The sequence below is a fragment of the Papaver somniferum genome, chromosome 2 (assembly GCF_003573695.1).
Source record: "Papaver somniferum cultivar HN1 chromosome 2, ASM357369v1, whole genome shotgun sequence".
In the NCBI taxonomy this organism is placed as follows: Eukaryota; Viridiplantae; Streptophyta; class Magnoliopsida; order Ranunculales; family Papaveraceae; genus Papaver; species Papaver somniferum.
The window spans coordinates 112726838-112749935 of NC_039359.1; the positions used below are offsets into that span (position 1 = coordinate 112726838).

At 36.9% G+C, this 23098-nt stretch overlaps 1 protein-coding gene across 1 annotated transcript; it reads right to left on the reverse strand.

Moving 5' to 3' along the window:
* Positions 1–21581: 21581 nt before the first annotated feature.
* Positions 21582–22076, reverse strand: LOC113351767 (uncharacterized mitochondrial protein AtMg00860-like). The gene has a single exon (XM_026595701.1). The coding sequence runs from the start codon at positions 22074–22076 to the stop codon at positions 21582–21584; it is 495 nt and encodes a 164-aa protein (XP_026451486.1).
* Between the last annotated feature and the right edge of the window lie 1022 nt (positions 22077–23098).

Consider the following 23098-nt stretch of genomic DNA (forward strand, 5'->3'; position numbering starts at 1 on the left):
GCATCGCAGCCAAAACATTTCCACGAGTGGTTTGGTGGCAGGTTTGTATGGATGAGATCTGCATATCAGGAGGAAGGTTAGCCGTAGATTATTGCAACCCTTCGTTTGGCAACTAGCGTCATGGTTGCAGCGCTTGCATGTTCTTGGCACGGCCAAATTAGGGTTTCGGCGTCGTGGCTAAGAATTGGCGTCGTGGCCAAGAGATTGCCACAAATCGTTTGGTGGCGAGTTTGTATGGATGAGATTTGCATCTCAGGAGGAAGGGTGGCTGTTGATTGTTGCAACCCTTCTTTTGGCAGCCAGCGGCATGTGGTAGGGCCGGCATGGCTTTGTCATGTTTTAGGCGCGACCAAAATTAGGGTTTTGGCATAAACCGTGATGTTTGGCCTTGGGTCATAAGTTGCCATGCGTTAGGTGGCGAACTTGGACGGCTGAGATCGACATCTCAGATGGAAGGGTAGTCGTTGATTGTTGCAACCCTTCGTTTGGCAGCCAGTGGCATGGTGGTAGGGTCGCATGGCTTTGGCACATGTGGTGCGGCTGACATGGTTGGCATGGCTTGGCGCGGAGATGTGGATGGCACGGCATGCCGTTGGCACATGTGGTGGGGCTGGCATGGTTGGCATGCCTTGGCGCGGAGATGTGGCTGGCATGGCATGCCATTGGCACACGTGGTGCGGCTGGCATGGTTGGCATGCCTAGGCACGGAGATGTGGCTTGCACGGCATGCCATTGGCACATGTGGTGCGGCTGGCATGGGTGGCATGCCTTGGTGCGGAGATGTGGCTGGCACGGCATGCCATTGGCACATGTGGTGCGGCTGGCACGGTTGGCATGCCTTGGTGCGGAGATGTGGCTGGCACGGCATGCCATTGGCATATGTGGTGCGCTTGCATGGTTGGCATGCCTTGGCGCGGAGATGTGGCTGTCACGGCATGGCATTAGCCCATGTGGTGTGGCTGGCATTGTTGGCATGCATTGGCGCGGAGATGTGGCTGGCACGGCATGCCATTGGCACATGTGGTGCGGCTGGCACGGTTGGCATGCCTTGGCGCGGAGATGTGGCTGGCACGGCATGCCATTGGCACATGTAGTGTGGAAATTAGGATTTGGCCTATCGAAACCCTAATTAGCATTAAAAAAAAGGTACCCTGGCAATTTTCTCGCAGACATATTAAAGGGTTCAATAAATGCGCTTGGTTGGAGACATTATTACTCAAGTTCTGTGACGTCACTGTCTGACTAGGGTTTTACGATTTTAATCTTAAGCTAAAAACCACCATCAACAATTGGTATGTCAAGTTGGTTGTCATATATTAGTGCGTCAAAACTCATCTAAAGTCGCTTGATTGTAAACTAGAGTCAACTTCGTTTAGGTTAGACTAGAAAGTCTAGGAATTTTAAGACATACAAGTATTACTCCGAAGACCTAAATAATGTGAAGAAGAAGCGAACTACAACGACAACATCATCCTTCCTCTTGAGGTAAGTAATATTGACTTCAACTGATTCATTCCTAACGTATCTTTCAAGTCGTGCTATATTGAAAACATAACTGCGAAGCTGTATATACTGTACATATTGTATAGTACTCTAGTGAAGTGACATGGTCATATTTGTATGATCATAATATTAGGGAATTAGACTAAGTATAACGCTTATCTTTTGAACTTCGTAGATATGACATCGATATAATCTTGTATATATTGTTATGATTATGTGAATGGGTTATGGTGAAGATTTCATCCTAGGAAACAATGTTTTATATTTGTTTAAAGGAAGTACATTCATGAACTTGTTTTTTGAATCGAAATGGAAATTATTAGGCTTATTGGTACGGCTATTCATTGCAAAACTTTGGATTACCAATATGTGTGAGATGGTAGAACCGATCGTAACTTTGTTATGTATCTTTGTACAACTAATCACAATTTCCTGACTTATGATTTGATATGACTAGTTTTTATTAATTAGTGTAACCGATCTTAAGTAATCACCATGAGATGGTGTGATTGATATTGGTAATTGGTGTGACCGATCCTAGTACTTGGTGTGACCGATCACAAAGTGTTTGCGTAATCGATACTTGTAATTGGTAACCGGTCCTGGTAATTGGTACAACCAATCCTGGTAACTGGTGAAACCGATCACAAGCAATACCATAAGAATATGGTAACCAGTCCTAGTAATTGATGTAACTGATCCTGGTAACTGATGTAACCGGTCCTAGTAACTTGTGTGACCGATCACAAGTATTTCCGTATTGAGGTATAACTGATCCTAGTGATTGGTATAACCGATTGAACCGATGTATGCGATTTGATCAATCACATAGTAATCTTGGAATACAGGTGAACCGATTCTAAAATTGTTTGGAAGTGTGGTATAACCGATTCCAAGAATGTAAATATGAATAAGGATTTACAGTGAAGATATGTGATCGAAATTTTGATAGTGGTAAATAAGGTTGTCGTTCACTCGGACTTTGTTGAAATTGATTCTAGGCTTAAATATAAAAAATAATGAACATAAGAAAATATATACAAAATATGTCACGGGATGAAGAATTCACTAGGACTCAGGATTTCACTGTTTTTCATATTCAAGTGGTTCAGAAATTAATCCTAGGCAATTATAGCTCCAAACACCAGAAATATTAACTCTATTCTTTGCCAAAGTAGATTTCATAAAACATTAATTGTAGGTTGTAAGCATGGCGCATCAAAATTACCTAGAACTAAGCATGCATCATCAAACAAAGTGACAAGTAATTAATAGAAATCATAATTCATTAAAAATCAGTGCAGACTGTAATTAAGAAATTAGTTAAATTTACCACATGATGAAATTCAACTTCGTCCGTCATCCCAGAGATGGGGTTTAGCTCATTAGGTTAGAAACACGCGCAAAAGTTGATTTCATTGCTCAAAGTGTTTACAAATGATGAAAATGGGAGAAAATGATTAAAACCGGGTTTGTAACAATTATATTTGTTACAAACCGAACTGTTACAGAGAACGATAAATAGTAACCTTCACTGTTACTGTAGCACCTAAGACTGTCATTTGACTGTCGTATTCACTGTAGCAATTACGACTGTCCGGAATGCATATTATGTTCTTCGTGTTCTTCACAGCATCAGAAATGGTGTTTTCTGCCGCTTGATTTTCTAACTCTGTTGATGCTCTGTACCTCTCCCAAACTCTATGTTTTTACCCCTAACTCTCCATACCCCTTGTACGCCTCCCATAATTCTCTTTTATACCCAACAGGACAAGAAATCACGCGTAATAACTCTCGCCAATTCTCTTTCCTTACTTGTAGCAGCACGAGAATAATTTCGATTTTCTCTCTTTTTTTCTCTTCCACACGCCTGCATCCTCCAAACATGCTGAGAATGAGTCTCTAGTGAAATAAAACTCGTACAAGAACGCTATCTACACATTATTTCCCGTGATATTCTCTGGTCAACACCGAGTTTACTTCCTCTTCCCTGTTTTCTTTCACTCGGGCTATCCAGTCAAACTTAGTAGAACCACAAACCCAGATGATGCATGTTAAGGCAAAACAAGCCGGGCCAACGAATTCCAGCGATTTAATCTCGCTGAAACACCTCCACATCAAATCCAAAATATCCCACAGAATATCGAGTATTTATCACTTACCTGTTTTATCAAAAACTGATTATTTGGCCCATCTCCGTTGAATTAAACCACCAGACTACGCCTGTTTCACTAAGTCAATCCCAATCCAACCGAAATATTTGATTAAATCTCTTGAAAACTCGCTCCAATTTTCACGCGGTAATCTGCATTATTTTCCCGCCAAAATGGAAATTCAAAATGTAGAGGATGAAGTGCCCTGGTCCAAAACACGGGCGCCTTTAACATCTAGGGTTGCCCGAGGATGCCCTTATCCGAAATGAGGGTGCCTTTAGTACTTTTTCTGGGGGTGCCTTTAACACTTTTTCGAGCCCATTTTTTCCAATAATACCTAAAAATACATAAAAACACTATATTAGTATAAAAATCGAGATCCAACAGTACAGACATTGAGGACAATTCAGACACAAAAATGTGTCTATCAAATACCCCCAAACTTATTATTTGCTAATCCTCGAGCAAATTTTATCTAGAAAATAAAAATCCTTACTCACTAGGTGGCCCTAGTGATCGAGTTATAATCTCGGGAGGGTTTACCAGAGGTGTACCCACAAAACCTAATACTCCTAGTTGGTCACAAGTATCCAAAGAGCTATGAGGACATAGAAATTCTCAACCTATCGCCAAGTAACTAGAATACCAGAGAAATTAAAGGTACCGGCTCTAAAGCTGAATAAAAAATAGGGGAGACACATCCGCAATACTGCTAGATAAAGAGATATCCATTACACATCCAGATAAACATTCTAAGATGCATCCGCTTTACAACAGGATAAGATTAGGAGAGAGAAAAATATGAGAGGGGCATCTGTTACACAGCTGGACTAACTATGTATGATGAGTTGAACCAGTGCTAGAAATATCTTGTGCCAGGTGGAAAGCGGACTAACAAAGCAACAAATATGCATCTCTCTTCGACTCTCTCATAGTGCTCAGTAGAAACAACGTCTTCTTCGGCTTCAACTGTTGATGATAAACTCTCGAACCTCATAGAACCTTGACATTTAACTCTTTTCCTTAATTTCTTGCTTGAAATTTCTTATAGATTTCTATTTCTCTATGGCCTTATTGAACAAAAAGCTGATGAAAGCGTAAAGATAAAAAAAATTTTCACAAAAATTTAAATGGCCATGAAAGAAGGACTTTAGTACTTGGATCTTCGCAACTTGTAATGTCTTGGTATCATGAACTTCAACAACTTATATCGTTTGATTTTCTTTGCTCTTGTAACTAAGTCTTCAACTTTGATTTTAAAATTCTGCTTTATTTTCTATTGTTGCTTCTAAGCCTTAAATGTCTTCAACTTTCTTCATAGATTTTGATGTCGCTCCGCTTGTTGATGATGATAAGTTTCTACTGAGAGAGAGTCGTAATCCAGTAACTAAAACTACATTATGAGGTTGCTTTGTCTTTCTGGCATTTCCTTCTGGCCTAATTGCCTTTCTATCATGGATGGTTAGGTCCATCATAATTACCCTATAAAAGGAACATGTTCTCTCCTGAATGTCAAAGATCTCAATGTATTTTTCTCTAATGTCTCAATAGAATGTTATCCCTAGCAATTCCAATTTCCATCTTTTCGGTGAGAAACAATATGTAAACTTAGCTAACTGGATACTATGTGACTCTAGAAGTTTCTCCCTTACCCCCAAACTTAAATCTAACATTGTCCTCAATGTTCTAAAGATAAAATTAAAAACATGAACAAGGAGAAACTATTACCACTTGATGGAAAAGAAATAAGGAAGAATATTACCGTGTCGCATGAAAATGGGTTACCTCCCAAGAAGTTTTAAAGTCTTCAGCCAGACACTGGAAGAATTAGTCACCTCGTAGAATCATATAGCAGTAGTCGGAATAACTGTGGGTCATCTAGATCAAAAAGTGTTACCCACAAGAAGAGGAAACTGCAACAGACCAAGAAGATACCGAACATACCCTTGCTTAAGACAACTACATCTAGTTGTGGTTCAGGTTCATGCTCTATAAAAGGGTCTAAATAAAAAGTTTTCATCGGTTGGATTTCCTCAAAGGCATTCTGAAGATCAGGCTGAAGAGTCTGCAAATACTCAACTAAGAACTTAGAAGAGCATAAAAAAAAAAGCCTGAATAATTGGGGATCCTCTAAGTCAATCAGATTTAACTCACACAGCTGATCACAATGAAAGTGGTGGTCTTCCTTAATGAAATGTATCGACCCTATTCTCCTAAAGTAATTAGGTTTAGTCTCAAAACTTAATAACCAACACATCTGAAAATCATATGTTCCCGCAATTGGAAGAAAAGTTTTTGGTGGGAAGCAAAGTCAATCTTGGTATCATTGCCTGGGTTAACCACATCAACCAGAGGATGGGTTTCTAACAACTGAGCTCTCTTATGGACACAATTAGGTTCAGGAAAAAGTGTATGACGATAATCTTGTAAGATGGTTGAGGCAAAAATTTCAAGTCCCAAGTGAGGGATATTTGTAAGAGTTAAAGGTATGGCACAAGGAGAATGATAATCACCCCCAAACTTAGATTTTTGGGTATCTCTAGATAGACTAGCTACAATTTCCTTAATTTCTAGATCGTTGGAATCCTGAAAATACTCAATTGCTTCTTCTAGGTTATACTCAAGTGACACATGCTTACTCATATTTAATAGATCTACGAGTTCATTTTCTTCGTCTAAGACCATTGTTTCTAAATCGCTAGGATCTAAAATGGTATTCCTAGAATAAACTCGTTCCTCTAAACCATTATCGACTCCATAATCAAAAAGAAATACTACATCATCTAAAGAAGTGGTATCTCTAATCAAATCCTCGTCCTTTCGAATAGGTGAATAATCATTAAAATTATCGGGATTTGAACTAGAAATAACACTATCATCATAAAGTCCATTCGGAGTAATAAATTCCTGATCACTATGCCTACATATTTCAAATTATTCATCAACACTATCCACATCATAATCATCATTATAATAACATGAAAATGGTTGAACCTCATCTAAACTAGTGTTACCAATTCTAACCTCGTCAACTTGATAAAAATTATCCTTATTTTCACGGTTGATATAGGAAAGAATGTATTGGCAATCAAGAGTAATTCGAGCAGTTCTTTCTTCCGTCTCTAATTCAAGCTTACGTGTTGACTCAGAAAACTCACGTGTTGACTCAGTTAACTTACATGTTGACTCAGCTAACTTCCTGAGGTTATCTTTTAAAGAATTTTCACTCATTTTTATCGTTCTTTCGTCCATAACTAAGTCATTTGTGTCCGCTAACTTATGTGTCGACTCAAGTAACTTACGCGTTGACTCAAGTATCTTACGTGCTTCATCTAGAGGAGAGGAGTTATAATAATCTTGCTTGTATGACCGGTGGGCATGTGGATAGTAATTGGGCTCACCATGGTATGACCCATAACCTTTAAAAGTTTCGCGTTCCCAACCACTATTCACACTATGGTCATAAAAAGAATAATGTTCATGTTGCTCAGTCGAATAATCATTACCAGTTCGACATCCTAACTACAAGGGAATTCTAAACAAGCACAAACAAGGCTGACTCGACCACAACAAGCCTCTTTTATCTAGCAAATGAAAAGCATGATGGCTCCACTTAGATTGTTTCTAGACCAGCTTCTATTCTTTCGAAAAGGAATTCGTTACAATCTGAACAAACCTCTTTGGAATCAATCCGAGTTAAAGTAAGTTGAACAGAGATGAGGGAAGCTTAGTGGAGCTTTGATACCCAAGGTCTCATCGGCATTACAAGGCGGCGTATTCAATTTACAGAAACCATCATGAACTTCGAAGTATGCTCAATAGAGCAACCAATAGTTTTCAAACGAATTTTCTAATAAGCTCGTTACCCTATCGGTCTCGTTCTAGTCCAAATTTTAAGGCTTAGGTTCGCGTGGGTTACGTGTTCCTAAGGCGGGCAAGAAGAAAACGGTGATGAAATCCGAGTCCTTATCTTGATTTGGCCAGGCCTTGCCCTTTACTAGAAAATTAAATTCGATTTCAGGTCCTCAACATATATGCATAGAAATCATCCAGTAAACCCGCTGACAGGGGATTCGCGGGTGTTTAGAATTCTTACCTCCCGTTCCAGACGAGGGATGAACCGTTGAAGTCGACTCGGGCCACCGACTCCGATGTCAGTAAACGAACCCGAGGGGCCGAGACAGTATTGTAACTGTCGTCCTTCCCTGTGCAGTTTATATTTAAACCAACCCTTCCTTAGGGTTTTAAAAATAAAGTCCAATGTTCAATGTCTGGAAAAAAAATAGTCCAAAAATAAAAGATTACAAAAATAAAACCTTATTTAAAGTTTCTGAAAATAAAATAAATATCTATATACAAAAATCTTCTTCTTCACTCCTTTGGGATTCCTCTTTTCTTTCTTTCTTTGGCTTCGCTTTTGTTTTCATCACTTTCTCCCTTTTTCTTTAGCTCGGTTCCAAATCTGAAAACAAACAAGAAATACCAAAAGGCGTAAAAAAGAACAAAAATAATAAAAATAAAATAAAACCTATAAACAAATTTATACACAAGTCCGCGTCAAGCGGCGCCAAAAATTGATCGAAATTTTGATAGTGTTAAATAAGGTTGTCGTTCACTCGGACTTTGTTGAAATTGATTCTAGGCTTAAATATAAAAAATAATGAAAATAAGAAAATATATACAAAATATGTCACGGGATGAAGAATTCACTAAGACTCGGGATTTCACTGTTTTTCATATTCAAGTGGTTCAGAAATTTATCCTAAGAAATTATAGCTCCAAACACAAGAAATATTAACTCTATTCTTTGTCAAAGTAGATTTCGTAAAACATTAATTGTAGGTTGTAAGCATGGCGCATCAAAATTACCTAGACCTAAGCATGCATCATCAAACAAAGTGACAAGTAATTAATAGAAATCATAATTCATTAAAAATCAGTGCAAATAGTAATTAAGAAATTAATTAAATTTACCACATGATGAAAGTCAGCTTCGTCCGTCGTCTCAGAGATGGGGTTTAGCTCATTAGGTTGGAAACACGCTCAAAAGTTGATTTCATTGCTCAAAGTGTTTACAAATGATGAAAATGGGAGAAAATGATTAAACCGGGTTTGTAACAATTATATTTGTTACAAACCAAACTGTTACAGAGAACGATAAATAATAACCTTCACTGTTACTGTAGCACCTAAGACTGTCATTTGACTGTCGTATTCACTGTAGCAATTACGACTGTCCGGCATGCATATTATGTTCTTCATGTTCTTCACAGCAGCAGAAATGGTGTTTTCTGCCGCTTGATTTTCTAACTCTGTTGATGCTCTATACCTCTCCCAAACTCTATGTTTTTACCCCTAACTCTCCATACCCCTTGTACGCCTCCCATACTTCTCTTTTATACCCAACATGACAAAGAAATCACGCGTAATAACTCTCACCAATTCTCTTTCCTTACTTGTAGCAGCACGAGAATAATTTCGATTTTCTCTCTTTTTTCTCTCTTCCACACGCCTGCATCCTCCAAACATGCTGAGAATGAGTCTCTAGTGAAATAAAACTCGTACAAGAACGCTATCTACACATTATTTCCCGTGATATTCTCTGGTCAACACCGAGTTTACTTCCTCTTCCCTGTTTTCTTTCACTCGAGCTATCCAGCCAAACTTAGTAGAACCACAAACCCATATGATGCATGTTAAGGCAAAACAAGCCGGACCAACGAATTCCAGCGATTTAATCTCGCTGAAACACCTCCACATCAAATCCAAAATATCCCACGGAATATCGAGTATTTATCACTCCTGTTTTATCAAAAACTGATTATTTGGCCCATCTCCGTTGAATTAAACCACCAGACTACGCCTGTTTCACTAAGTCAATCCCAATCCAACCGAAATATTTGATTAAATCTCTTGAAAAATCGCTCCAATTTTCACGCAGTAATCTGCATTATTTTCCCGCCAAAATGAAAATTCAAAATGTAGAGGATGAAGTTCCCTGGTCCAAAACACGGGCGCCTTTAACATCTAGGGTTACCCGAGGGTCCCCTTATCCGAAATGAGGATGCCTTTAGTACTTTTTCTGGGGGTGCCTTTAACACTTTTTCGAGCCGAATTTTTCAAATAATACCTAAAAATACATAAAAACACTATATTAATACAAAAATTGAGATCCAATAGTACAGACATTGAGGACAATTCAGACACAAAAATGTGTCTATCAAATACCCCCAAACTTATTATTTGCCAGTCCTCGAGCAAATCTTATCTAGAAAATAAAAATCCTTACTCACTAGGTGGCCCTAGTGACCGAGTTATAATCTCGGGAGGGTTTACCAGAGGTGTACCCACAAAACCTAATACTCCTAGTTGGTCACAAGTATCCAAAGAGCTATGAGGACATAGAAATTCTCAACCTATCGCCAAGTAACTAGAATACCAGAGAAATTAAAGGTACCGGCTCTAAAGCTGAATAAAAAATAGGGAGACACATCCGCAATACTGCTAGATAAAGAGATATCCGCTACACAGCTAGATAAACATTGTAAGATGCATCCGCTTTACACCAGGATAAGATTAGGAGAGAGAAAAAGATGAGAGGGGCATCTGTTACACAGCTGGACTAACTACGTGTGATGAGTTGAACCAGTGCTAGAAATATCTTGTGCCAGATGGAAAGCGGACTAACAAAGCAACCAATATGCATCTCTCTTCGACTCTCTCATAGTGCTCAGTAGAAACAACGTCTTCTTCGGCTTCAACTGTTGATGATAAACTCTCGAACCTCATAGAACCTTGACAATTAACTATTTTCCTTAATTTCTTGCTTGAAATTTCTTATAGATTTCTATTTCTCCATGGCCTTATTGAACAAAAAGCTGATCAAAACGTAATGATGATTATTTTTTTTCACAAAAATAACAAGATAAAAATTTAAATGGCCATGAAAGAAGGACTTTAGTACTTGGATCTTCCCAACTTATAATGTCTTGGTATCATGAACTTCAACAACTTATATCGTTTGATTTTCTTTGCTCTTGTAACTAAATCTTCAACCTTGATTTTAAAATTCTGCTTTATTTTCTATTGTTGCTTCTAAGCCTTAAATGTCTTCAACTTTCTTCATAGATTTTGATGTCGCTCCGCTTGTTGATGATGATAAGTTTCTACTGAGAGAGAGTCGTAATCCAGTAACTAAGACTACATTGTGAGGTTGCTTTATCTTTCTGGCATTTCCTTTTGGCCTAATTGCCTTTCTATCATGGATGGTTAGGTCCATCATGATTACCCTCTAAAAGGAACATGTTTCTCTCCTGAATGTCAAAGATCTCAATGTCTTTTTCTATAATGTCTCAATAGAATGTTATCCCAGCAATTCCAATTTCCATCTTTTCGGTGAGAAACAGTATGTAAACTTAGATAACCGGATACTATGTGACTCTAGAAGTTTCTCCCTTACCCCCAAACTTAAATCTAACATTTTCCTCAATGTTCTGAAGATAAAATTAAAAACATGAAAAAGGAGAAACTATTACCACTTGAGGGAAAAGAAATAAGGAAGAATATTACCGTGTTGCATGAAAATGGTTTACCGCCCAAGAAGTTTTAAAGTCTTCAGCCAGACACTGGAAGAATTAGTCACCTCGTAGAATCATATAGCAGTAGCCGGAATAACTGTGGGTCATCTAGATCAAAAAGTGTTAGCCACAAGAAGAGGAAACTGCAACAGACCAATAAGATACTGAACATACCCTTGCTTAAGACAACTATATCTAGTTGTGGTTCAGGTTCAGGCTCTATAAAAGGGTCTAAATAAAAAGTTTTCATCGGTTGGATTTCCTCAAAGGCATTCTGAAGATCAGGCTGAAGAGTCTGGAAATACACAACTAAGAACTTAGAAGCGCATAACAAAAGCCTGAATAATTGGGGATCCTCTAAGTCAATCAGATTTGACTTACACAGCTGACCACAATGAAAGAGGTGATCTTCCTTAATAAAATGTGTCGACCATATTCTCCTAAAGTAATTAGGTTTAGTCTCAAAACTTAATAACCAATACATCTGAAAATCATATGTTCCCACAATTGGAAGAAAAGTTTTTGGTGGGAAAACAAAGTCAATCTTGGTATCATAGCCTGGATTAACCACATCAACCAGAGGATGGGTTTCTAACAACTGACCTCTCTTATGGACACAATTAGGTTCAGGAAAAAGTGTATGACGATAATCTTGTAAGATGGTTGAGGCAAAAATTTCAAGTCCCAAGTAAGGGATCTTTGTAAAAGCTGAAGGTATGGCACAAGGAGAATGATAATCACCCCCAAACTTAGATTTTTGGGTATCTCTAGATAGACTAGCTACAATTTCCTTAATTTCTAGATCGTTGGAATGCTGAAAATACTCAATTGCTTCTTCTAGGTTATACTCAAGTGACGCATCCTTACTGATATTTAATAGATCTACGAGTTCATTTTCTTCGTCTAAGACCATTGTTTCTAAATCGCTAGGCTCTAAAAAGGTATTCCCAGAATAAACTCGTTCCTCTAAACCATTATCGACTCCATAATCAAAAGGAAATACTACATCATCTAAAGAAGTGGTATCTCTAATCAAATCCTCGTCCTTTTGAATAGGTGAATAATCATTAAAATTATCGGGATTTGAACCGGAAATAACACTATAATCATAAAGTTCATTCGGAGTAACAAATTCCTAATCACTATGCCTACATATTTCAAATTCTTCATCAACACTATCCACATCATAATCATCATTATAATAACATAAAAATGGTTGAACCTCATCTAAAGTAGTGTTACCAATTCTAAGCTCGTCATCTTGATAAAAATTATCCTTATTTTCACGGTTGATATAGGAAAGAATGTATTGGCAATCAAGAGTAATTCGAGCAGTTCTTTCTTCCGTCTCTAATTCTAGCCTATGTGTTGACTTAGAAAACTCACGTTTTGACTCAGTTAATTTACATGTTGACTCAGCTAACTTCCTGAGGTTATCTTCTAAAGAAGTTTCGCTCATTCTTACCATTCTTTCGTCCATAACTAAGTCATTTGTGTCCGCTAACTTATGTGTCGACTCAAGTAACTTACGCGTTGACTCAAGTATCTTACGTGCTTGATCTAGAGGAGAGGAGTTATAAGAATCTTGCTCGTATGACCGGTGGGCATGTGGATAGTAATTGGGCTCACCATGGTATGACCCATAACCTTCAAAAGTTTCGCGTTCCCAACCACTATTCACACTATGGTCATAAAAAGAATAATGTTCATGTTGCTCAGACGAATAATCATTACCAGTTCGACATCCTAACTGCAAGGGAATTCTAAACAAGCACAAACAAGGCTGACTCGACCACAACAAGCCTATTTTATCTAGCAAATAAAAAGCATGATGGCTCCACTTAGATTTTTTCTAGACCAACTTCTATTCTTTCGAAAAGGAATTCGTTACAATCTGAGCAAACCTCTCTGGAATCAATCCGAGTTAAAGTAAGTTGAACAAAGACAAGGAAAGCTTAGTGGAGCTTTGGTACCCAAGGCCTCACCGACATTACAAGGCGGCGTATTCAATTTATAGAAACCATCATGAACTTCGAAGTATGCTCAATAGAGCAACCAATAGTTTTCGAACGACTTTTCTAATAAGCTCGTTACCCTATCGGTCTCATTCTAGTCCAAATTTTAAGGCTTAAGGTCGCGTGGGTTACGTGTTCCTAAGGCGGGCAAGAAGAAAACGGTGATGAAATCCGAGTCCTTATCTTGATTTGGCCAGGCCTTGCCCTTTACCAGAAAATTAAATTCGATTTCAGGTCCTCAACATATATGCATACAAAATCATCCAGTAAACCCGCTGACAGAGGATTCGCGGGTGTTTAAAATTCTTACCTCCCGTTCCAGACGGGGGATGAACCGTTGAAGTTGACTCGGACCTTCGACTCCGATGTCAGTGAACGAAAAAATATAAAGTCCAATGTTCAATGTCCGGAAAAACAAGTCTTCCTTAGGGTTTTAAAAATAAAGTCCAATGTTCAATGTCCGGAAAAACAAGTCCAAAAATAAAACCTTATTTAAAGTTTCTGAAAATAAAATAAAATAAAATATCTATATACAAAAATCTTCTTCTTCACTCCTTTTGGATTCCTCTTTTCTTCCCTTTTTTGGCTTCGCTTTTGTTTTCAATACTTTTTCCCTTTTTCTTTAGCTCAGTTCCAAATCTAAAAACAAACAAGCAATACCCAAAGGCGTAAAAAAGAACAAAAATAATAAAAATAAAATAAAACCTAAAAACAAATCTATACAAAATTCCGCGTCGGCAGCGCCAAAAAATTATCGAAATTTTGATAGTGGTAAATAAGGTTGTCGTTCACTCGGACTTTTTTGAAATTGATTCTAGGCTTAAATATAAAAAATAATGAAAATAATAAAATATATACAAAATATGTCACGGGATGAAGAATTCACTGGGACTCGGAATTTCACTGTTTTTCATATTCAAGTGGTTCAGAAATTATTCTTAGGCAATTATAGCTCCAAACACAATAAATATTAACTCTATTCTTTGACAAAGTAGATTTTGTAAAACATTAATTGTAAGTTGTAAGCATGGCGCATCAAAATTACCTAGAACTAAGCATGCATCATCAAACAAAGTGACAAGTAATTAATAGAAATCATAATTCATTAAAATCAGTGCAAATAGTAATTAAGAAATTAATTAAATTTACCACATGATGAAATTCAGCTTCGTCCGTCGTCCCAGAGATGAGGTTTAGCTCATTAGGTTGGAAACACGCTCAAAAGTTGATTTCATTGCTCAAAGTGTTTACAAATGATGAAAATGGGAGAAAATGATTAAAACCGGGTTTGTAACAAAAATATTTTTTCACAAACCGAACTGTTACAGAGAACGATAAATAGTAACCTTCACTATTACTGTAGCACCTAAGACTGTCATTTGACTGTTGTATTCACTGTAGCAATTACGACTGTCTGCGTGCGTCTTATGTTCTTCGTGTTCTTCACAGCAGCAGAAATGGTGTTTTCTGCCGCTTGATTTTCTCGCTCTGTTGATGCTCTTTACCTCTCCCAAACTCTATGTTTTCACCCCCAACTCTCCATACCCCTTGTACACCTCCCATACTTCTCTTTTATACCCAACAGAACAAAGAAATCACGCGTAATAACTCTCATCAATTCTCTCTCCTTACTTGTAGCAGCACGAGAATAATTTCGATTTTCTCTCTTTTTTATCTCTTCCACATGCCTGCATCCTCCAAACATGCTGAGAATGAGTCTCTAGTGAAATAAAACTCGTACAAGAATGCTATCTACACATTATTTCCCGTGATATTCTCTGGTCAACACCGAGTTTACTTCCTCTTCCCTATTTTCTTTCACTCGAGCTATCCAGCCAAACTTAGTCGAACCACAAACTCATATGATGCATGTTAAGGCAAAACAAGCCGGACGAACGAATTCAGGCGATTTAATCTCGCTGAAACACCTCCACATCAAATCCAAAATATCCCACAGAATATCGAGTATTTATCACTTTCCTGCTTTATCAAAAACTGATTATCTTGTCCATCTCCATTGAATTAAACCACCAGACTACGCCTGTTTCACTAAGTCAAGCCCAATCCAACCGAAATATCTGATTAAATCTCTTGAAAACTCGCTCCAATTCTCACGCAGTAATCTGCATTATTTTCCTCCCAAAATGGAAATTCAAAATGTATAGGATGAAGTGCCCTGATCCAAAACACGGGCGCCTTTAACATCTAGGGTTGCCTGAGGGCGCCCTTATCCGAAATGAGGGTTCCTTTAGTACTTTTTGTGGGGGTGCCTTTAAACCTTTTTCTAGCCGATTTTTTCCAATAATTCCTAAAAAATACATAAAAACACTATATTAGTACAAAAAATTGAGATCCAACAGTACAGACATTGAGGACAATTCAGACACAAAAATGTGTCTATCAATATGTCAACATACTTTGAACACGTACAATAACTCTTATCATTTATTTTTCTAAGATATTCCTTAGTACTCAAGGAGATCCTGTACCGAAATAAATTGAGAATATTTTAATTAAGGTTTTGGTTTTATATGCTTTAATTACCGGCAATTAAATGTATATCTTTGGAGAATAAAACATTAGTAATGTGCATTTACCAATTGGAGATTTTCTATTGAGGGATTTCGTAAATTTTGGACGAGCATTTATTGGAATTAGGAAAACCGAATTTTGCTATTCATTGCATATCTTGAGAATATTTTCGGTTTTGAAAATTCTTTGGTGTCCAAACATCCTTGGTCTATATATACCTAAGTTTGCATATCTAGAAAACTATCCTAAAAGCCATACGAACCTCATTCTTGTTGTTTCTGGTGGAGCCGTCTAATCAGAGAGGAAAGTATCCTAAGGTGAAATCTCTTAAGACCGCTCGTTTAAAGACTTCAGTGAGATTAAGAAGCTCTACAAGTACCGTTGGTGGAAACTAGATAATTGCAGTGTTATTAATTTTCTATTGATTTGATTGACTATGGTTGTTGAAACTTTGATTGCACCTAGTTTGTTTATTCTTGAGAATCTTCTCTTCTGATATGAGATTCACTCAAACTAGATTGAAGTATCGACATGATCTATAGAACTGTTTGTAGATATAAAGACGTCTTATGATAATCCATTGTTAACATACTCCGTATTGTATGTGGATTGATTACAAGAGATTCAAGTGGTGTTGTGCCGGTGTTTATTAAAGATCAAAGAAGATTTGAAGACGAAGAAGATTTAGTTCTCATATCTTTGGTGTGCACAAACCTTGATCGGCTGGGATCCAACTAGAATCGGATTTATTCGATTGATTAGTTGCGTGAGATCGGCATTCTCAATATCTCTTTGATATTTATTTGGATTGAGTGCGAATCTAAACTTGACTTCTTTGGTAGTTATTGGATAGATTGATCTAACCAGGAAAAAGAGTTTATTAGATTAAACGAAAGAGCCTTTGTGTATGACTTGAGATATCTTTATCTTGAAAGAATCGAAAGAGTTGTTACCAAACAGATTTGTTGTTCCTTTACTGTTTGGAATACGATCCAAAGGAATTTTTCCAGTGCGTGCACTCATCGAAGTCGGAAGCGCAGGGATACTGAGGAAACAAGTGAACTAGGGGTAGTTTCCTGGTCTCAACTATACGAAGTTTGTGTACATTTTGTATAGCGTCTAAATTCCGGTAGTATTCAATTTTGGACTAGGTCCCGGGGTTTTTCTGCATTTCCAGTTTTCCTCGTTGACAAAATATTTCTTGGGATTTACTTTTGTTTTCCACAATTATATTTGTTTATATAATTTAAAGTAAATTACACAAATGTTAACTCTGATATACTTGATATTGATCCTATAGAGTTTGGTTAAGTCCGAACCTATTATCAAGTATCACACTTTGGTAGTCGTATTATCTCGATCTCGTATCCATAGACAATCACACAAAGTGTGAATACCGATTTGTCGCATTGTCTCGACTTTGTCCATAGACGATCACTTTCAGTAAGAGGACTTATAGGTGGATAAATAAAAGATTGTGGTATACTTAGGTACCCTCGTCTTTTCAATAATTTGTAGGTTTCACCTATTATACAAAAGATGTAAGTATTGACTAAGGGGGAGAAACATATCACCGTAGTATTACTTTAGAGTTGGGATATAATCGAACTTTTGAGAATATAATAATACTATGTTTCTGTATAACGACGATTGAGATTATTTGTTTTCAATGTTGTTATCGCTACCAGATCTTCAACAACAATGATGCTGAGTTGAGCATGTTCAGAAACATTGCAACTTGAAATTACGAAAAGTTCAAGGAGTTGAAGAAACCAAAGAAATCAAGCATGATGGATTCAAGGAGTTTTCAAAGCTTTATTTTTGTCATCCATATGTACTGATAATTTTTCCACTAAAATTGACAAAGGGGGTGTTGATATCTCAAACTTTTTTTCAAATTTAGTTGTCAAAACTGTATCTTGATTTCTAGTCTACAATTAGTTAAGTAATGTAGTTGAGAAATGGTGGATCACGGCAGTCATCATTGCGTTCTACCATTTGAAGGGGGAGATCAACCGAAGATTTTGTAGAACTTCATCGACAAAAGGTAAGTGAAGACTGAACCACCTATTTCTCAAGTTATATTCACTTTTCTATCATTGAGATGATGTGCATAACTAATTAGACTATTATGCATATACAAGAATGTCGAGTCAATTTTATCTTGATAATTAGTTCTCAAAATATAATGACTAAGCTTAATAGACATTTGTTCATGCTTGATGAATTTCGGTTAAGGAAAATTTATTGTTCGGAATCAAAATCATGATTCAAGTTTTATCATTCAAAAATAGCCTGGAACTGTGATATGTGTCATTGATGTTATTTGGGAATGTTTCGAATCGATTTAGAGAGAAAAATAAAACTATAGATTCGATACAAGACAGTGTTATCATTCTTACAAACTAGGAAAACTGTTATAAGTCTAAAGTCATATTACATGTACTCGTACACGTAGCAGAGTAGATATATATCGACTTGCAGATTTTTGGTACACAAATCCTTATGCATATCATGTAAAAATATGTTTGACTCGTGAACTGTATCGGTATGCATACTCGTATGCAAACCGTAAAGGAACTGTGGTCACAGAACCGGGTGAGTATCCATACCGGTACACGTACCAAAACAGTTATGTGTTCCGGAACTCGATTTACTACCCATACCGATACGCAAACCAAAATAGTTATGTGGACTCCGGAACCGGTCATGGTATTAAGGTACACATACCGGTTCGCATACCTAAATAGTTTCGTTAACTCTGGAACTTGGTTTGGCTTGATAATTTACAAACCGGTACATGTACTTTGACTGACCTAAGTCACGAACGGCTATGGTATTTATACTTTGTGCATCTACTAACCATGTCGATTATTTTCAAGTGCGATAAAATTATTTCTAAGAGATAATTAGAATTTGATCAATTATGTAGAAACAGTAGACTTATTTGATCACATGATTGTGACTCAAGATTAATGTCCTGTGAAAATGAGTATTAAGCTTTTAAGTTCAAATCGGCTAGTTTTGGCTATCCACCTTGAAGATAGTCTTTATACACGGTTGTTACAGTTTTGCCTAACCAAAGTGTATATCTTGTTTATGTAAATCAAATTCAAAGATTCATCTAACTGTGGATATTGAATGCTTGGTTCCAAAGACATCTTTGCTTAAACCTAAAGCAACCTATGCTTTGAATTTCTATAAAAGGGGAACTTAAAGCATCTGGGATCTTTGAATCCCGAAACTACTTTGGTGTGTTCTAGTGGTAACTAGAGTCATCCTCTTCCTAACCCTTTTAGGGTTTAGCGACTACAACGAGTTCATAGGGATTCTTGAAGCCAGGTTCAGTTATCTTTTCTTGATAACTTGAGTATCCTGATCTTGATCGATTGTTGAGTTGCTCACTTGATCAAGATAGATAGAAATCATCAAAGTTCTCTTCGTCTCAAACTTTGTTGATTCCACAAGTTTTATACTTGTGAGGTGAATAATAATCTAGGCTGCATTTCGGGTTGCATAAGTCCGGATTTTGAGGTTAGCTAGACTTTGTTCATTATCGATTTCCATCACCTTTGATCAAACTTTTTGATTGTGAAAGAAAATCACATATAAGCTTAATATGTGGGAGGAAGATTGGTTTAATATCAAGTCTTAGTTGGTGTGACGTAAACTAAGGGAATCAATTGCGCGAAGTCCTGCTAGGATTCAAGAGGCGTAAGGAGCGCGAATGTACCTTAATCAGTGGGAGACTCGATTGGGGCTCATGTATATTCCAGTATGAAGTTAATTGGTAGTAGGCTAGTATATCTAGCGGCATAATACAGTTTGGTGTTCAATTTGCACTGGGTCCAGGGGTTTTTCCGCATTTGTGGTTTCCTCGTTAACAAAACTTCTGGTGTCCGTGTTATTTCTTTTTCCGCATTATATTGTTTATCTTTATAATTTAATTATCACATATTGTGCGTTATTCAATCATAGTAAATACATCCGACCTAGTTTGTTGGATACGACTTCATTGATTCTTGGACATTAGTTTTTGGTACCGTCCAAGTAATCTCTTTGTAATTAGGTTCACGGACTTGGTTCTGTAAACGTTCTAATTGCAAGAGAGAGAGAAAGATAGATATAACTCTAGATATCATTCCTTGATTGAGTTGAACTCTCGGAGTTGTATTGAGTTTTTTCATACAGATTGCCTAAGAAAAAGTTGGTGGTGTATTTTGGTCCCCCCGCGTTTTCAAACCCAACTATAAATAAAAAATCAAAATAAAGCTAAATAGAGTTTAACAATAACAAAAAATTCATTTTTGGAGCTCCTTATATAGAAACAAACCATAAACTTAGCAAAAATATTAAAAAAACTTGTTTCTCAAGGTATCTACTACCTTTAGGCAACTTTCCTATCTTATTAAAACTCTTAAAATAAACTTATACACTATTTCTAAAATTACCTTAAATAATAAATCCAAAAATTAAGTATTTTTTTACTAAAAATATCATAAATAAATAAAAATAATGATAACAATATAATGTATTTATTTTCCATAAATCTCCCTCTATCAGTATCCATGCAAGGCCTCAAAGGGTGTGAGCTTCAGACTGGTGTGATAAGTTGAGTTAAACCACCATTCTGCAAGTGGTAACCAGGTAACCAGTTTGGATGGTCTGTAGCTAGTCATACACCCCAAATAATTTTCAACGCAAGCATCAACCCTCTCTGTTTTCCCATCATATTATGGATGATATGCTATGCTTAAGTGCAATGTTGTGCCCATCTTGTTGAACAACTCCTGCCAAAGATGCTGAGGAAGATGTTATCTCTAACTGACACAATAGAACTAGGGAGGCCATGTAGCTTATATATGTTATCCAAGAATACTTTAGCTACAAAGGAAGCAGTAAATGGATAACTTAATGGCAGAAAATGACTATATTTTGTGAATATATGTACCACAACCAATATTACCTCTCTTCCGTCAGATTTAAGGAGTCCGGTAATAAAATCCATGCTTATGTGTTGCCATGCCTGCTCTGGAATAGGTAATGATTGAAGAAGACCACCTGGAAGAGAGTTTGAACTTTTATGTTGCTGACATATGTCACATTCTTTGATGTAATGGAATAATTCTCTCTTGAGTCCCACCCAATAAAAATACACTTTAGCCTTCTGATAACTAGCCTGAGTGCCAGAATGACCACCCATAGAAGAAGAATGGATGGCTACCAATATTTGAGTTCTAAGATCTCTAGTAGAGCCAATATAGATTTTGTCATTTTATTTAAGCACTCCTTGCTCCATTGTATAAGAAGGAATTGTTATTGGAGTTAGTAGTAATTTGGGGATCATATCAAGTGTTAAAGTATCAGAAGTATAGCTCTTGATGACCTCTTTGTAGTTAAGAGATGGCATTGCATGAAGTAGAGGGAAGTTAAACTCTAGAGAGTGCATCAGCAACTTTGTTTTCAGATCCCTTCTTGTAGCATAATTCATAGTCATAACCAAGTAGCTTAGAGCCACTTCTGTTGTATGAAAGAATGTAATTTTTGCTCCAAGAAGTATTTTAAACTTTGATGGTCAGTGAAAATGGTGAACTTACTACCTAAAATATAAGGTATTCATTTGGTAATTGTCATGACCACAACCATTAGTTCTTTTTCATAAGTGGAAAGAGAAGCAAACCTTAATCCCATTATTTTGCTAAATTAAGCAATTGGTTTTCTACTTTGCATGAGAACTGCTCCAAATCCATTGTCACAAGCATCAACTTCAATCTCAAAAGGTTTTGAGAAATCAGGCAGTATTAAGACATAGTAGTTGTAACAACAACTTTTAATTGTTCAAATGTTATTTGTGCTTCAGAAGTCCACTGAAAACTATTCGTCTTTAGTAGCTCGGTGAGGGGCTTGGAAATAAGTCCATAATGTTGAATGAATTTTCTGTAATATCCGATAAGACCTAGAAATCCTCTTAAGTCTTTTAGAGTAGTTGGAGCTAGGCAATTGATCATGCATTCAATCTTACGTGGATCAGCAGAGACTCCATTTCCAGTGATAATGTGACCCAAATACTCAATCTGAGTTTGTCCAAAAGAACACTTGCTGAGCTTTGCAAATAATGAATGTTGTTGAAGAAGTTTAAGAGTAAGCTCCAAGTGTTGTAAGTGAGATTGTAAATCAGGACTATAAATAAGAATATCATCAAAGAAAAACATAATGAATTTCCTCAAATAAGGTTTAAAAACATCATTCGTAAGTGCTTGAAAAGAAGTTGGTGCATTGGTTAAACCAAAGGTCATTATTGAGAATTCAAAATGACTTTGATGTGTCTTGAAAACAGTTTTATGAGTATCAGAAAGATAAACTCTAATTGGATGATATCCTTCTCTTAGATCAATATTTGTAAAAAAATTAGATCCATTAAGTTCATCCAATAACTCATCTATAAGTGGTATTGTAAATTTGTATTTAATTGTTAAAGCATTCAACTTCATGTAATCTACGCAAAATATCCAACTGCCATCCTTCTATTTAACTAATAGAAAATGTGAAGAAAAGGGATAGTGGCTAGGTTGTATTATCCCTAAGGCCAGCATCTCCTGCACTAGTTTTTCAACCACTTCTTTCTGAATATAAGGAATTCTATATGGACTTTGGTTAGGTGGTGTTCAAAGTGGTTTTAGTGGTACGTGATGGTCATGTGCTCTTGAAAGGGGTAGAGATTTGGGTTCAGCAAAAATAGATTGATAAGACTAAAGCAACTCAGTTATTTGTGGAGGAGAACTAGTGAAAAGAGGAGTAGCTGAAATAGAATATAAATGACCCACCAGTCCATGCTTATTCTTCTTTAAAAAAATTGGGCAGTACTGGCTGAAGTCATAGAAATTTTAGCTGACTCAGTGTGGCCAGGAAGTGTAATGTTGGTACACTTTATAATGAAGGGAAATATAAGTTTTTTAAAAATCAAATATAACTGGATTGATCTCTTTCATCCAATTCACTCCAAGCACCATGTCACAACCACCTAGAGCAAGTATCCTGACATAAAATTGAAACTGATGGCCCTACATTTTCCATTGCAGAGATGGATGTCTAACCTGACTCAATATTTTATGACCATTAGCTACAACCACTTGAAGTGGAGTTGTTGTCTCAATGACACAACACATAGTTTATCTACCTCAGGGTCCAAAAAACTGTGGGTGCTACCACTGTCAACGAGAATAGTAATAGGTTTCTTCTTAATTACACCCTGAATTTTAATAGTGGTATGAGATGCATTACCAACCAAAGCATATAACGAGATTTAAATCTCCTCCTC

Bases quoted from the DNA above. Each gene is read 5' to 3' on its own strand.
- LOC113351767 (XM_026595701.1), bottom strand. From the start codon at position 22,076: ATGACCTTTGGTTTAACCAATGCACCAACTTCTTTTCAAGCACTTACG.